The 15754-nt window shown below is 35.6% G+C and overlaps 2 protein-coding genes and 1 pseudogene across 2 annotated transcripts; 2 read left to right on the forward strand and 1 right to left on the reverse strand.

Annotated features, from left to right (window-relative positions):
- Positions 1–2206: 2206 nt before the first annotated feature.
- LOC140780590 (uncharacterized) lies at positions 2207–6133 on the reverse strand. Its single transcript, XM_073126233.1, has 5 exons — positions 5827–6133; positions 5610–5725; positions 4822–4903; positions 4629–4714; positions 2207–2668 (listed from the first exon to the last, which is right to left on the reverse strand). Exons 1-5 carry the CDS (start codon positions 5866–5868, stop codon positions 2422–2424), a joined length of 573 nt encoding a protein of 190 aa, XP_072982334.1. The 5' UTR covers positions 5869–6133; the 3' UTR covers positions 2207–2421.
- A 1562-nt stretch (positions 6134–7695) lies between these two features.
- On the forward strand, positions 7696–8643 carry LOC140780292 (uncharacterized; annotated as a pseudogene).
- Positions 8644–10853: 2210 nt separating this feature from the next.
- Positions 10854–15366, forward strand: LOC140788052 (uncharacterized). The gene is made up of 2 exons (XM_073137156.1): positions 10854–12018; positions 15216–15366. The coding sequence occupies exons 1-2, from the start codon at positions 10927–10929 to the stop codon at positions 15297–15299; spliced, it is 1176 nt and encodes a 391-aa protein (XP_072993257.1). The 5' UTR covers positions 10854–10926; the 3' UTR covers positions 15300–15366.
- Positions 15367–15754: the final 388 nt, after the last annotated feature.

The following is a 15754-nucleotide window of genomic DNA, read 5'->3' on the forward strand; positions in this document are numbered from 1 at the left end:
GAATTATACAGCTAATGCTATCCGCTTTACACTACTATTGGCAGAAGTCAGAATAGTTGGGATGGGGTTCCTTTTCGAGATAAAGGTTGCGTTTCTCGTGTCTTTTTCTTTTTTTTAATCAAACTAGGTGCCCTCACAAAATTATTTATTCGAATAATCCACCTCACAAAATTATTATATAACGATATCTATTTTTGGAGACGTAGGCTAGGGAAAAAAAATGTTAAACTCTTGAATATTTAATGGATATATAAATAAATAAACTCAATGGTTTATATAAAAAGTATATGCAAATTTGAAAACATATGAGAAAAAGAAGAAAGAGAGGATTGGATTTGTATTTATCTTATCAAAATTTATATTTAATATTTTATCTAGTTTATCATATCATATCATGATAAATCTCTTTAATTTATCTATAGTTTATTCAATTAACTCTATCTCAATTCATTTGTAATTTTTTACCTAAATTCTATTAGCGGTTTTGGACTGGATTTCGGTAAAGCTAGATTCTAATAGAGTCTTTATTTAGGACAAAGGCCACATTAAGAAGGGAGAACACATAGTTGGGTGGTCTAAGCAGCACTAGGAAGGGCCAACACTTGATTGGTAGCCTAAGATCACTATACCGAAGCTTTTTGGAGGTTTAGTCATAAGAGATTTCTGTCTAATTCGATTGTTTGCATCTTCCATGTGCTCAATTATGAGTCTATATTTTTTGTGTTCGTTAAGTTCAAGTCAAATATGAGCCCTTAGAAAGTTCATAATGTTGGATAGAGTTAGAAGCTAATATGTGAGGTCCTTGGCCACCTCAGGGCTAGCTTCTTTAAAATTATTCGGTCTAAAACATCTACCTAGAACCTAGATGAATCTTGGATTGATATGTTTATGTTGGCCAAGTGGCCCACTTTCATCAATATTGACTTGATTCATAGGATCCCGCTCGTGAAAGGCTACTAGTGCCGGTTATCATTGGTGTCCTTCTGGGCACGTTTGGAAGGATAAAACGGGGAGAACCAGCTAGCTCTGGGTTCGAGTGGCATTTCACCCCTAACCACAACTCATCCGCTGATTCTTCAACATCAGTCGGTTCGGACCTCCACTTAGTTTCACCCAAGCTTCATCCTGGTCATGGATAGATCACCCAGGTTCGGGTCCATAAGCAGTGACAATCGCCCTATGAAGACTCGCTTTCGCTACGGCTCCGGTGGGTTCCCAATATGTTTAATTCTGTTTGTGAATCCATCACTTCTGTTTGGGGGAGAACAGTGGCCTTGACTTGAGTACTTTGAAACTCTCTCCCCCCTCATCCAATGCTCGTCGCCTCATCAGCTAGGAGCCACTGCCGCTCGGTGCAATCGAGCTTAAAATTGACGATTCCTTTAGCAATCTATTGATCTTGAGTGACACTAGTTTCTTGCTTTGCTCAGATCTTGATGCCTCATCCTCATTGGATCTCGTCACGCAATTTTTTAGTCCTCTCATGGCTGAGGCAGTAGTCCTACTCAAGGGACTCCTAGCAATTAGAGGGAGGATGGACTTTCCTATATTTATGGAGTTTAATTCCTTACTCTTGGTGGATATTTTAAATCGTGATTGAAGAGTGTTGTCATGTGTTACCCATTTTTTCGTCCTATTCAATTTCTGGTGTCTTTCTTGAGGCCAATAAAGTCACTATTGTGAGTTATGGTTGTATTTGGGACAAGAGGCCTCCTAACCTAGGTAATACACATCTCTTTCTCTAGGTCATTTTGTATCCATGGCAATTAATTAATCAAAATTAAACCGCCTTTTTTTGAAAAAGAAATGCAAATGATTTAAATTTTCAGTCCAATTTTTAAATAGACAATTGTCAAGCTAATATATGATTCAACGAATTGAGGCCTGCAATGCACACATCCATCAAGTCGATAACCAGAATAATTTTTTAAAGTTCTCTTACGCCTTTCATCAACTGATTAGAGTCCAAACTATGCTGATCAGTTTTCTTTTTCTAATATTACTCATTCCGTCAAAAAACACTTCCTTTATAGAAACAATTATTCATGGAAGAACGACATCACCCTGGCTAAATTTCTATCAGAATCTCTCGATTATGAACATCAAGAAGCTTTGTAATGAAATGCAGTCCAATGACCATGAAAAATGGAAAGGAAAAAAAAAAAAGGAATACACCACCAAGGGACTGTAAACCTATAACACACAGTGCAAAATAACGAGACGTCTAGTTAAAGACTTAAACCAGTAGGCGGTTACAAGAATGCTTGTTATAAAGGAGAAAACATGTTATTCTCATGAGTTGACAAAAGCTGATAACAGGAAGTAACATACCAGTAATCTTAGAGGAAACTTCCCAGAGAGAAGCTAACTGATTGGTTACAAACATAATTGTGAAGTACAAATGTAAATTATTATGCAAATCTAGCTCTTGTTTGTTGTTTTTGGTCGTCTGAGGGCATTCCAGTCCAGCTTTTCACGTTTTTCTGACTTATGATGTCCTCTCCTATTATTTTGAAAGGATGACTGTCCATCATAGTCCCCACCTATACTCTTCAGCAGTTTTTTCGGAGATGCTTTATCTGCTTCCCTTTCAGGCTGCTTTCTTTTTAGGTCTGATGGAGAATCATTTTCTGTGTTAGCATCTTTCGAGTCCCCTGAACTATCCACTCTGCATTGTCATTGGATAAAATATTAGCTGAAAATACAATAACCATAAAATAAAGTACAATTTTATTTCTTGCATATAGTTTACATTAAGCAATAACTGAACTGTAGAGACTCATCTGCTTGACTATAGAATCAGCACAGAGATCAAATGAGAACATCAGAAGGAGATATTGAGCAACGGAAACATACCATAGTGGAAAATAGAATTTGCAAACACAAACCAGATTCATTGATAGCAAATCTGAAATGTTGAGCCGAGATTTGAAACATATACGGCTTCTGACAAAGATCATGAATTACTTTTTTCTGGTCATTAGGAGCTAAAACTGCACTACATTATATAATATGTTTTCCCTTTCCATTGTTTCCACTGTTTCATAGTTAACCACCACTAACACTATGCATATTATGTTTTTCTTCTAAATAGATTCCACTAATTCATAGTTGACCACCACTACCAAGTCACATATTATGTTTTTGTTTTCCATATCTTTCCACTAATTCATTATTAAGTATTAACCACCACTAGCACCCCTAATTCACATGTTACATTTTATTTTTCCTTTTTTTTTTCACCAATTCATAGTTAAATACCAGTATCCCTGATTGGTCCACAACAAATAGTCTCAAGGCTTTAGCTAGAATTGTACTCCGATACATATATCAATCCTAATCCCTTTAAGTTTTATCAGACAAGTATGGAGGAAGAAGTGAATAATAGAACTCAAGAACAGCACTAATCCGTGATCAACAAAATCCATTGTAGAAAAAACTAAGGCAAATAGTGCAAGCCCAGTGCATTAGTTAGTTTCATGCTTTTCACTGCACAGGGTATTTATGCCCACTACTTTTGATACCAGCCTACTTTTGACTTTGTGAACCACCATTGGCTGGTCGCCGGTAGTCTGATCATAGTTCTATCCACTGCTTCCATTCAAATCTTTCCCCATATACCTTACACTCTTAGAAACTACATCCTAACATTTAACTTAGTTCCCTTAAAATTCTCTTTTGAATGGAAAATTTTGATTAAAGTGAGATCATAATAATTAGGATTAGAAATCCACCAGCCTACATATTATATATGTCAGATATGACATCAGACACAAAATTAAGGATAGAGAGAATAATAGGGAGAAAAATAAAAGTAAAGGGTAGAATGATGTAAACAAGGAAAATCTAACAATCTGTCATTGCACAATGAGAACAAAGTGATATAAACAAATAGAAGAAAGAAATTCACAAGCCAAAGACACAAGGGCAGATCGATTTAAAATACTACTCAGTACTCACCAGAATTTTAAGGACTATTTCAGAAAGTCCTAAATGAACTAATAGGGATTTCTTGGGGCCTAGGTTTTCAACCTACATATGTAGCAGCTGCACAAGGGAAATATCCAACATTTTATAGTGGAATCAATCTAATAAAAAGTTATATTCACGTAGGTTAACCTTCCTCTAACAACCTTTTTCTCTCTTTCTATTCCTATATTCCCCTTGTTTTCTTTTTCCAATCAATATTTCTATTCCGTCACTTTCAAGGCTTCAAATAAGTTGTTTAATGATGGAATTAGTTCTTGCCTTGTTGAACGTTGAGTGAGTTGGGGAATACAAAGACAGTCTAAGATCAAGCAATGTTTTGCAGATAGCATAAGAAATGCTTCTTTCTAGTTCCAGCAATACAAAAGTCAGCTATGATGTACCAATTTCCAGTAGCAGTAGGATTTTCACTGATGAAATAAGAATAGAACAAAAAAAAATAGATTACAGGAAATGCCATGGTTCGCAGGTACAAGAGGCCATTAAAAATATTACATGCCCATAGTTCTCAGATGCAAGAATGTTGTTGAAACTTGAACATACTATATGCCAACTGAGAAGAAATTTATGAGGTTAATAGATTCTCAAAAAGAGCTGCACAATCATAATGATACATTTTTTTGTTAAGACAAACAACAAACCTGTTGCAGCTTAGACTATTTTGATCACGGGTACTTGAAGGAGATGTTTGCATCTGATTAATGCTTGCTGCCTCATCATTTATTTTCTACAAGACTAAGCTCAAGTAAGATTCTACAAGACTAAGCTCAAGTAAGGAGCACAACATCTGAGGGTAGTGGGAGCAGAGTTTAATAGAAGAATTCTCAAACTCACATCGATGGAAGGATTAAAACTCTGAAATGACATCCGACCTTTTAATGCTTCTGGTTGAGGATTTCCCTCCATTATGACAATGCTACAGAATATAAGAAGTAAATTGTGCTAAGTCTCAACTTGAAGAAGGGTGGCCTGTGGCAACTGATATTTGGCAGCTGATAAAATAACTCGTTATTAAGACAAAACTCAGCTCCTCTCAAATAGTGACAGCTCCTACCTATAGCAATCTCGACGTTGGAATGTTAATATAAAAAAAATTACATCTCATTCACTGAATCCAAAATACTGTTCTTAATCTTTACAAAGGTGACAGACCTCTGGTCCTCAGACAAAGTGAGAAGAATAGATTCAGGTGGAAACAGAAGAATCTGTAAGGTCTAATAGCTCCTAACAAGTAAGAATAGACTACTTTCTCAGAAGAGTGAAAAGAAAGTGAAGTACCAACTACCAAATCCTAAAGAAATCTTCTAGGGTTTAAGACAAACACAAAGCCACAGAAATGCAGCCTTTCCAAGTTTCTCTAAACCATCAAGGATTTTCATCACCAAAGACATTAACGGTACCGAATCTTAACATGATTACCGTTCTTAATTGTGTAAATATGGTCTCTTTGAGAATTTCCACTGCAGAAAATCACATCAGATTTTTTTTTTCTTTTTAAGAAGAAAAAAAGGTAATAGCCCTATTCCAGTTCGCATACTTAATTCAGGAGATCTAGTGACAAAATAACGAAAGTAATCAAAATAAAATAAAGACCTCGGGCAGAAAAAGTAAAGAGATCTCACCACTTTCTAACTGGAAGAGCCGGAGCATGGAATTCCGCATCAGGTTTAATCTTTTCGTTCTCCTCTTCTTCCTTCGGTTTCTCTGCCTTATGAACTAATGCAGCCCTCTGCATAAACTGGAAATCCAAAACAAAATCTCACTATTAGGGTCGATAACAGACAGAGAGAGAAATATATATATTTCAATTGGGAACGGCGGAGGAGTTGGAAGTCTCGCCTTCATGTTCCTGATATTGCTCGAGAGCTCGCGTTTCGCCATTGTGACCTCGCGGTTGCTATCCTAGGGTTCCGCTTCGGCGGCGCCACGAGAAGGAGAGAGGAAATGGAAGAAGAGCAGGCAAGAGAGTAAAGAATCTTAAAAAAAAAACCGCTCGATTGTCCCGCGAGAGACGAGAGGGAAAAGAGGAGAAAAAAAAAACTAGGGTTAGCTTGAGCTGAATCCGACCGGAGTTGGCAACGAATCCGAGACGAACATATATCAATACTCCCAGTAGAATTCCACCATCTACCCGAAATCGAATCCGAGCTCTCGCGGCTTTGCATATACGACCCTAACATTCGCCCTATTTGTGATCGAGACCTTTACGGAATCGGAGATATATATATATATATAAGTCTCATTAGGCACTAAAACTTTTCTGCAGTCAAGATGGTAACGTAGTTCCACTTCAGCTCATCAAATTTCCTTTTGGCGTTTCTTTTTCGTAACACCTCGGATCACAAGTTCTCTTACTTTTCCTGTCATAGTAACTCCATGGACTGTTGTTTGATTAATCTTATGCTGTATAATGCGTTGTGGATGTTTTCACTGTGATTAAAGTTTAATGATCTAATCTTAGAGATGTCAGAAAATAAAACAGCATATAGTACTCGCAGCAATAGCGCTTAAAGTACTTAATCATATAATTAATGAATACATATTACGATTAGTTATAGTTTTTTATTGGGTTGTTTACTAATAAAATGCACATTTTGAGATAAATTTCTTGAGAAATTAATTTTGAAAGGTACCTCATTGGATTTTAGATTAAGAATATCTTATGAACTTGTTAATCAAATTTTATATTAAAAAAAACTTGACACTATATTTTAAATATAGTTAATATGATTTTTGTAAGTAAGTTTTTGTTACTTACAATATACTCTAAAAACTTAAGTTATTAGAAAATAATAATTTGTATGTTTTATATTCTAACATATATATCTTAGTTACCAATGGCGGCAGGATGCCGACGAAGATTATGAATACAGTGAGAGGTCATTCCAGCAGACATATAGATGCTACCCTGTTTCATACTTCAATAAGGTCTGATTAATGGTTATAGCTTATTTTCTGCATCTTTCTCTTTTAGTTCACTCCTAAATGATCTATAAATTAATTTCTTAGCATGTTAATCTAATATAACGAGCAACTTATTAGCATCAACTTATGTTAGAAAATTATTTGTAGCAGACCTTGAAATTTGAACTCTAATGAACCATTTTCATGAAGCCTTTCGCCTATTCTGCGAAGTTCTATGTCCTCCTAGTAATTGGTTTATAGCAGAACTAAGAAGACAAACAAGCTTGTTGCTAATATTATTCTTCGATTCTAATAGTTTCTAATATGGACTATTTGATTTAACGATATTTAAATTCCTTCATTTTAGGAACTTTTTTGTACTAACTCCTGCTCTTTCTCAGTTCATATAATTTAAATTGTACTAATATCAAGAACCGGTCATTGTCTTATCTTTATATCCACTAATTTTCAATGTGATCTTCCATAATAAAATGTTCCAAATTACAACTTTTGAAGACGAAATTTCTAATTGGTTATTTAGAAGAAACTCCTTATTTCTCCATTATTTCTTAATAATGAAATAATGAGTCTCCTTATTCATTTCATTATTAATAACAGTCTCCTTGTTTCTCCATTATGAAATAACAGTCTCCTTGCTTAATAAGGAGACTGTTATTTCATAACACAATTCCAACTAAATAAAATCTGCAAATATTTGCATTTACTATAATGATTTAGAACATTAGTCTCTCTTCTACTTCTAGCTTATTAGTTTTCTAATACTCTTATTTTTCTTACTTGCAGCCATATATGGAGAATGGAGACAAAAGTAAGCCTTTTATAATACTGTAGATCTTTTTTATTTCTTGTTTGTATCTATTCTTCTTAACAATACCTGGTTCAGATCAATTGATCTTTTGCAGTTATAATGCCACAATCTACTCTCGATCAGCTTGGTAAGTGTGAATCATACTTTTTGTGTCTTGTTGTTGGTATTACTACTTGTATCACCATACTTGATTTCGATCTTTCACACTAGAAATTTGATGGTTTTAACACTAATAAGTTCTCACTGTGAATCTCCAACATCTCTGCATATTGATTATCCGATGCTTTTCAAACTCTACAACCATACTTCGAAGCGAACTTCACATTGTAGTATATTAGAGTTTACTACTGAGGAAAGACTAATCCTTTTGCCGAATTGGGTACGCATCTCAGAGCTCAATCTCATGCGGAAAACTTAGCTTATTTATGATAAGCTGCTAATTGCATGTTGTTTTTGACTTACAGATGATGCAAAACATGATCTTGAGAGAGGGAGATATTGCAAAAATAAAAATTGCCACTCTCCCAAAGGGCACATATATGAAATTGTAGCCCCAGATAATGACCTTCTTAGATATCTCACACCCAAAGAGTGTGTATGTATCTTAGTTCTAATTATACTTATTGAGTACTTGATTCTAAGTTTATATATCTTTATCTGAAACACTTGTTTTCTAATGCAGGTTAGAAGGAAACATGAGAAATTTCTCCTGTTTAACAATTGGTGATGCCATCATGGTAGCTCACAATAACCAGCAATACTACATTAATATCTTGGAAATGAAGCCTAGTAATGTCATTTCTATAATTGAGACAGATTGTGAGGTGGACTTTGTACCATCTCTTGACTATAAGCAACCTGAGACAGCAGCACTATCAAATGCATCTAGCAGGGTATCAGAGCAAGGTTATAATTTCTCTTAGTTTAATTATATTCTTATCTTTTCTGTTACACTCATTCTAACTGCATGATCAATATAAATTTGTTTCTTCTACCATGTTGGTAGGATCGAATCGCTCAATTCCTAATTCTTGTTCCACAAAATTCTATAATTTGGGATCAAAAAGTACCAAGATTTGAAAAGATTTTTAGGTCTGTTTGGTTTACAATTTATTTTTTGACATCCTAAATACTAATGTCTAAACTTTCATTGTAAACTCATTAGGCCAAAACCTTATCGAAACAAAAACTTGCAACAACTGCCTATCTGTAGGACATGATCGAACTCGAATGGTTCTTTTACTTCAAAATTAATACAGTATAAATTTAATTAGTCTAATTAAACATAAATTCAGCTTAAAATTTACACTGATAGAAATGAAGTTAATTTTAAGAATTTTGCAGACATTTAGACAGTAGCGGTGTCCTACGCCTAAAGTAATAGAGAAAATAAAAGTCAACCATCATAATAGATTTTCTGCTTGATATGCAGTATAATATCTGATCGAAAATTACTTTCTATCTAATGCTAAAACTGTATTAATTTATTATGGATCATAACTTAACATGTGAATGTAACTTCAGAGCAACAGGATAATGCGAAGGTAGAATCTCTGCTGAAGAGGTTTGGGAGGAATGGAAGACGTTTGGATGGCAAGATAATACAACCATTATCTACATCTTCTTTATCAACATCCAAAGTGTCCAAACAAGAGAGCTTTATGGAGACAAGCTCCACTTCATCACCACAGTCTTCTAGCAAATTACTGTTTAATTCTTCTTCTAACACAAGCAAGGTATATGATCAATTCTTATAGTTCAATGCCATTGTGATCTCTAAAAAATAATCATGTTGTGTTTTGAGATGGAAAGCAAGCATTCCTTCTTCTATTTTAGATAGACATTTGCATCCATTTGCTTCCTAACAAGAGATATAATCCTTTTGTTGTCTAAAAACTTTTCTATTTGTTAGGCCCCTGAGGATACGCCGCTGCAGAAGAAGGAAGACCGCAGTTTCAAGCCATTCACTAGAAGAAAATACCCGTTACTCGATTGATTAAAAGTTATATTACTTAGTAGTTTGTTCTTCCAGTGGCATTTTAGCTAGACCAGTTTTTGATCTTCGAATGGCGCCAATTGCACAACCATAGTCTTTTGTAAGTCCTCCTCAAGTAATTTATTATATAGTCATTGTACAAAAAAAAGAACTCTTTGAAGGCACACTTGCATCCTGCTAACTTCGCTAATCACTAAACGTATATTGATTTCTATACCTACTTTGCCACTCGAATACTTCAAAGAATGGTTTGATTTGTTTCATGTATTTTTGTGAAGGAACTAGAACGACAAGATGGAATGCTCTTTTTATTTTTAAAAGAATCCGGTACGGTGATTTATATATAACATATTATTATATATTTACATAATTATTTTAAATTTTATATATTAAAAATGTTAGACCGTAACCAAACACCTTTCAAACCATTATTATTTACATAGACCAACTCTAATAGAGTTCTAATACAGTTGGTAAGTACCTTGCCCATGACCAAGGATGTCATGAGCTCCAACTCTAGACAATATTGTGGAGAAATTATTTGGTAGTTGGTAGTTTAGTGGCCTGACTCGATTCGGTTGATGGCTCGATAGTGCGGTTACTTTGTTCGGCGACACATATGACTTGAAGCCTAGATTAGGCAGCTAAAAGCTCAGTGGAGCATATATACCTTTGTATATAGCTCATGAATGATTAAAAAAATAATAATAAACACAACAACTTGGAGCAGGTCTCAACGGCGTAGCAATTGTTCGGCGACGCATATGATTTGAAGCCTATATTAAGTAGCTAAAAGCTTGGTGAAACCTAAGTGCCTTCGTATCTAGGGAGGAGATTTTTTCTCTAGCCTTCGAGCTCATGAATGATTAAAAAAAAAACAATTGTTATTTACTTTATAAAAGATGATCACAGTAATAAGCAGCAATATCATTTAGTTACAATTATATTTAAAGAAAAACTTTTTTTTAAGGTGCTACACATTACACATATTCTGGATGCTATTGTAATCAAATATCCAGCTGCAATTATTCCAATTGAAGAAATAATTGTATGTGTGATAGTGAGTCATGGACTTAATGGTAAAATTTCGACGAATCCTAATATTCAAATCAAATGCTTATAGTCAATAGCATCACAGTCCATTATCCAATATCGAAATCATAGCTAAAAGGCCTAAAACCCCTCCTTGGGCGAAGCTCTCCTTATCAGAATGTTAACTACTACCACTCGCTTCCTCCACTCTCCCCCTCTCCCACCATCTCCTCCCAATCCCAAACCCAAACCCCACTTCCTCCTCTCCGCTTCCTCCTCTCTCGCGGTGCCTTCCAAATTCATCCGTCTCCCCTTCTCCAGCCCTGCTAAAATCTCTCTGAGTCAAAACCGCAAACACCTCTCGCGCACGCAAGTTCAAGCCTCTTCCTCCTCTTCTCCCGCGTTAAAACCATTCTCTTTCTCCTCCTTCGATCTCTCCCGCGTCACTCCTCTCACCATCTGCAAGTACTCTGCCTTCCTCTCCCTCGCCATCTTCGCCGTTAAAAGGACTACCTCCCTCCTCCTCAACCCTTTCTTCTGGACCTACTTTAGCTTCACCTGGGTGTTCTGGCCGTGGCTTTTCGCTTTCCTTCTCGCAATCTATGGGTTATACTGCTTCCGCAAGTGCTCGCTTGGCTCCGCCACCGTCTTCGAGCAGCTCGCCATCGTGACATCCGCCATCACCTGGCTCACATTGGTCCCTCCTGCTCACTTCAATGGGTTCTTGGAAGGCTGGCCCTTCGCCCTCTTCTTTGTCTACCATTACTTCTTCTTCTTCGAGGCCTCGGTGCGCAAGCGCCTCTACGGTGATCTCTACCCTCGTGCCCATGATCCCAAGTGGGACGTCGCCCTTCCCCGTGCATTCCAGATTAGTTTCGCAATCTTAGTGTTGATCGGGCATTGGCTCGCGGCACATGAAGGGCCGGAATTGCATCTCATTTCGGGGGGATGGGCCAATTTGGGGACATGGGTCTTGATTGCCATGGTGCTTTTTATGAGGTATCATTCGGTTCTATACCTGGCTAACTATTCGGAGAAGGTGGTGGTGCCCACGGCGGTAGTGCAATTTGGGCCATACAGGTGGGTGCGGCATCCTATCTATGCATCGACAATGCTGCTATTTGCGATAAATTGTGTCACATTGAGGGCGCCGCTAAGCTTGTTGTTCCTTGTTGCGACGTGCTTGGTCTATTATGGGAGGAAGGCAGAGTTGGAGGAGGCTCTGATGGTGGAGACCTTCGGGGAGAGGTATACGGAGTACATGAATAAGGTCAGATATAAGCTAATTCCTCTTGTATTCTGATTAATTTAGGATTCCTAATGCTTGTGGTTTCTGATGTTGGTCTGGTTCTTAGTCTCTTTAGGTTGAATTTTGAGATAATGAGATGTCGGAATGTGAGTGCAAAGAATGTACCTTTATGTTAATCTTCTCTTGGCTTTTTATCTTCTTGTTGCACTTCTTAATAATCACAGAGGTTGTATTTTCTTGTTTTCTTTATGCTACCTTTTCCATGCAAATTTTTAAAAATAACCAAGTATGGAGGAAGAAGGGAATTAAACTTAATCAAGATGATTATTTCAATCAATTTTCGCAAGAGTTTTAAGTTGGTTGGAGTAAAATATTTTCTGTTTAGTTGCTTTCTCCTTGACAACAAAGGGATTAGGCAAGTCCTGATCAAGTTCCAAATTCTTTTGCTGCTCCTTTATTAGATATTCCAGCTGCTTTTCTTTAAGAGGCCTTGTATGTCATGGTGCATGTTTATTAGTCAATAACACTTGGCCAGTCATTGATTACCTACTGACGCAACTCATGATATATATATTTATACAGTGATTTGCAACTTATGGGTATTTATACCCCTTTTTGATATTACATTCTTGTCTCACCAAAGTTTTTCTTTCCTGAAGACATGATTATCTAATTATTGCAGATTTTAGCCTCTAAAGACTTACAGAACCAAGAATATATATAGATGGAATGTTTCTAGTACTAAGTACCAATTTACAAAATACATTAGAATGTAAATGGAGATGTTGTCACTTGTCAGTGATGTTTGAAACAGACCGTTGCTGAAGAAAGGTAAAGACAATGCCTTAAGGTCTAGTTATATCATTAAATTCCCCTATAGAACTTTCTGTTTTCACACTTCACATCCATATACCTGTTCTCTGTGCCCAAATGAATTAGATGTTCCAAGAAATAAATGTAAGTAGACTGTTCTTTCTTGGGCAGCTTTAAGTTGAACACACGTATTACTGTGCGTCTTGCTGATGTTATGAGTAGATATTGAAGCAATTAAAATCATTTCTTTTTGAGTATTGTCATCATATGAAAGCTTTTGAAGAACTCCAATTTCATGTTTTCTCTCTCTATTTATATGATGAATGGATGAATGAGATTTATCATATCCATAAGTATATATGAAATATAGGCACCTTTGGACAAAGAGATACATTAATCTACATGATAAAATACTGATTGGGACAGTTAAGGACTAAAACTGCTCCAAATTTTAGTCATTAACTGCATTAACAAAAAAACTGCCCCATCATTAATTCTCTACGGACCAACTAGTCTTGCACATCTTAACTAACTTTATTAATCAAAGTCCCCCCAAGCTAGGTGCACTTGGAAACATGTTATTGAATTGTCATAACTCATAACTTCAACCTCCGACTCTTGCTAAGATGTATGATATAACATCCTGATTTTTGTGCTCATCTTTGTAATATCAAATATCGGTAGGCTCTGACCAGTACTAACATCTATGACCCAACCTGTTTTTCCATGTATCTCCTTGTAAATTTCCAATACTTGTACAAGTTATCCTTCTGTTTTACAAGCTTGTGAGGATCACCTGCCTTTTTAGAGCCAAAAAATTCAGATATTGGATATCTGTGACAGTGACTATAATAGGTAACAGCATGCTCCAGTTATGGATCTTGTACTAATATACCACCTTATATGCTCAACTAAACTAGAGTTGCAGTTGGGTTTCGGTGAACTTTTATCTTGATTGTGTTCTTACATGGGTCAAGACCTATATACTAAATGTTCTTATAGTAGTGCATATACTTGCTTACACATAAAACTAGATCCTCTATTAAGGAGTGTAAACTGTTTAGCCGCTTCATGGAGTTGCTTGTTTAACTGACCAACCTGTGCTGGTAGTTTCTAGTTTTTATGAACTAAGATCTACGTTTGAATCAATCATTGAGCTTAGAGTCATTTTGTTCTTCCATCGAGGGCTTCTCTTGTTCTACTGAAATAAATAACAAATTTTGACTTTCTAGATATTTCATGGTTGGATTACTCATCCTGTCATTCTGAAAATCGGCTCTGGAACACACCACCATTTTAGTACCTTCCATTGATGTATCCTCCTCTCTTTATTGATGTCCATATAATTTCTTTTTGGACAAATAGATAAACAATGACCGGAAAACAGGTTGGTCATGAATAAACCAGATTCTGTAGGAGCTAGCGTGATCTAGTCTCGACTAAGAGATGGAGATAGGGTAAGTTTGTAACATTCATCGCAGATTTTCCTTATATTTTGTTTTTTTTAATTGAAATGAGTTAGCTTAGTTCATAGTGCAATTAATTCTATAATTTATATAGGTCAGCCTGATTGTGTTAGAAACCTTAAATTCACACCTTCAATTTGGTTTAACTTTAATATCTTTGAAATTTGTCAAATGTGTATATCAAGTTCCATATATTAGTTGAAGCATATTATCGCTAGAATTCACTCTCGTACAGGATAGAACTATGAATCATGAAATGGAATGACTTGAATTAAGAGAAAACCCAGTTTTATGTACAACAGCATATTTTGGTAGACCTTTTTGTATAGATAGATTTTACGTCTTTCGCTATTTTAGGCCCTTATATAGTGATACATTTTAACATAATGTAAATATGGATTGGTTACTCTCTTCTTCTTCTTCTTCTTCTTCTTCTTCTTCTTCTTCTTCTTCTAAAATTATTACTTTTTCGTATCACATCAAATATAATCATGATATCACTAAATCGGTTTATAACTAAATGTCATATTTATTAAACCTGTTTTAAGCTACCAAATTCAAATTTAAGAAATAAGCACAGCAAACCAGATATAGAAGTTACACTACATCCAAACAATTCATTTTTGAGTCATGGAGTCGACTCAATTTCCAATCTATAACATGTAAATTTTGTCTTTGCAAATCTTAACAATTTAAACATTTTCTAATTGGATTGACAATATAAGCATAAAACTAAAGAAACATTAAACGAGATATCCTATCACTAAGTAATAAGAAATTTAAAGCCTCGAACCAAAGTACCAAATAGGCTGATGGGATTGTGCTCACATGGTTTTAGGAGCTCATACTATGAGTGTTCTCATGTTTAAATTCTAACGGCAACCGTTTAACTGGGTCAAATAGTTCTCATGTTTGGATGAACCCTCACCGTTCATGCAGGATCCCCATAAGATTATTGGACTGGTCAGCCGGACAAACCAACCTCCATTGTTAGCTTTACTTCACCTTCTAAAGAGTGATTGATTGATTCAGTGTCGGTGAATTAGACCGAGATCATCTACTTCAGAATGTAACGTAATGGATTTGATATTAGTCCTTTTTTTTTTTGGTTTGTTGTTGTGCTAAAACTAAGCCTATGAATATTAGATTCCAGTAAATTAACTCGTCCGTAATAAAAGAATTCTCCTTTAATCAGCTTGGGCCAAATTTAATTTAGAATCATACATAAATTGTAACGGCACTCATAATATATGCAGATAACCTCTATAATCTATAGTATTGCTCTAGTTTTATTTGTAATAATGTATGGATCACGGTATGCAGATATTAATTTCCTATTAGAAGTATATGAATATAAACATGGATCCAAATCAAAGCTGAAAGGAAACTAAATAGATCAAAGACAACGACTATAATTTCACACCCCTAATTTTTTTCCCCACATAAAACTCTACTAACTGAAAGTTGATCGACAAGGA

Source organism: Typha latifolia, chromosome 1, assembly GCF_019914945.1.
Source record: "Typha latifolia isolate L0001 chromosome 1, TyphaL0001v2, whole genome shotgun sequence".
NCBI lineage: Eukaryota > Viridiplantae > Streptophyta > Magnoliopsida > Poales > Typhaceae > Typha > Typha latifolia.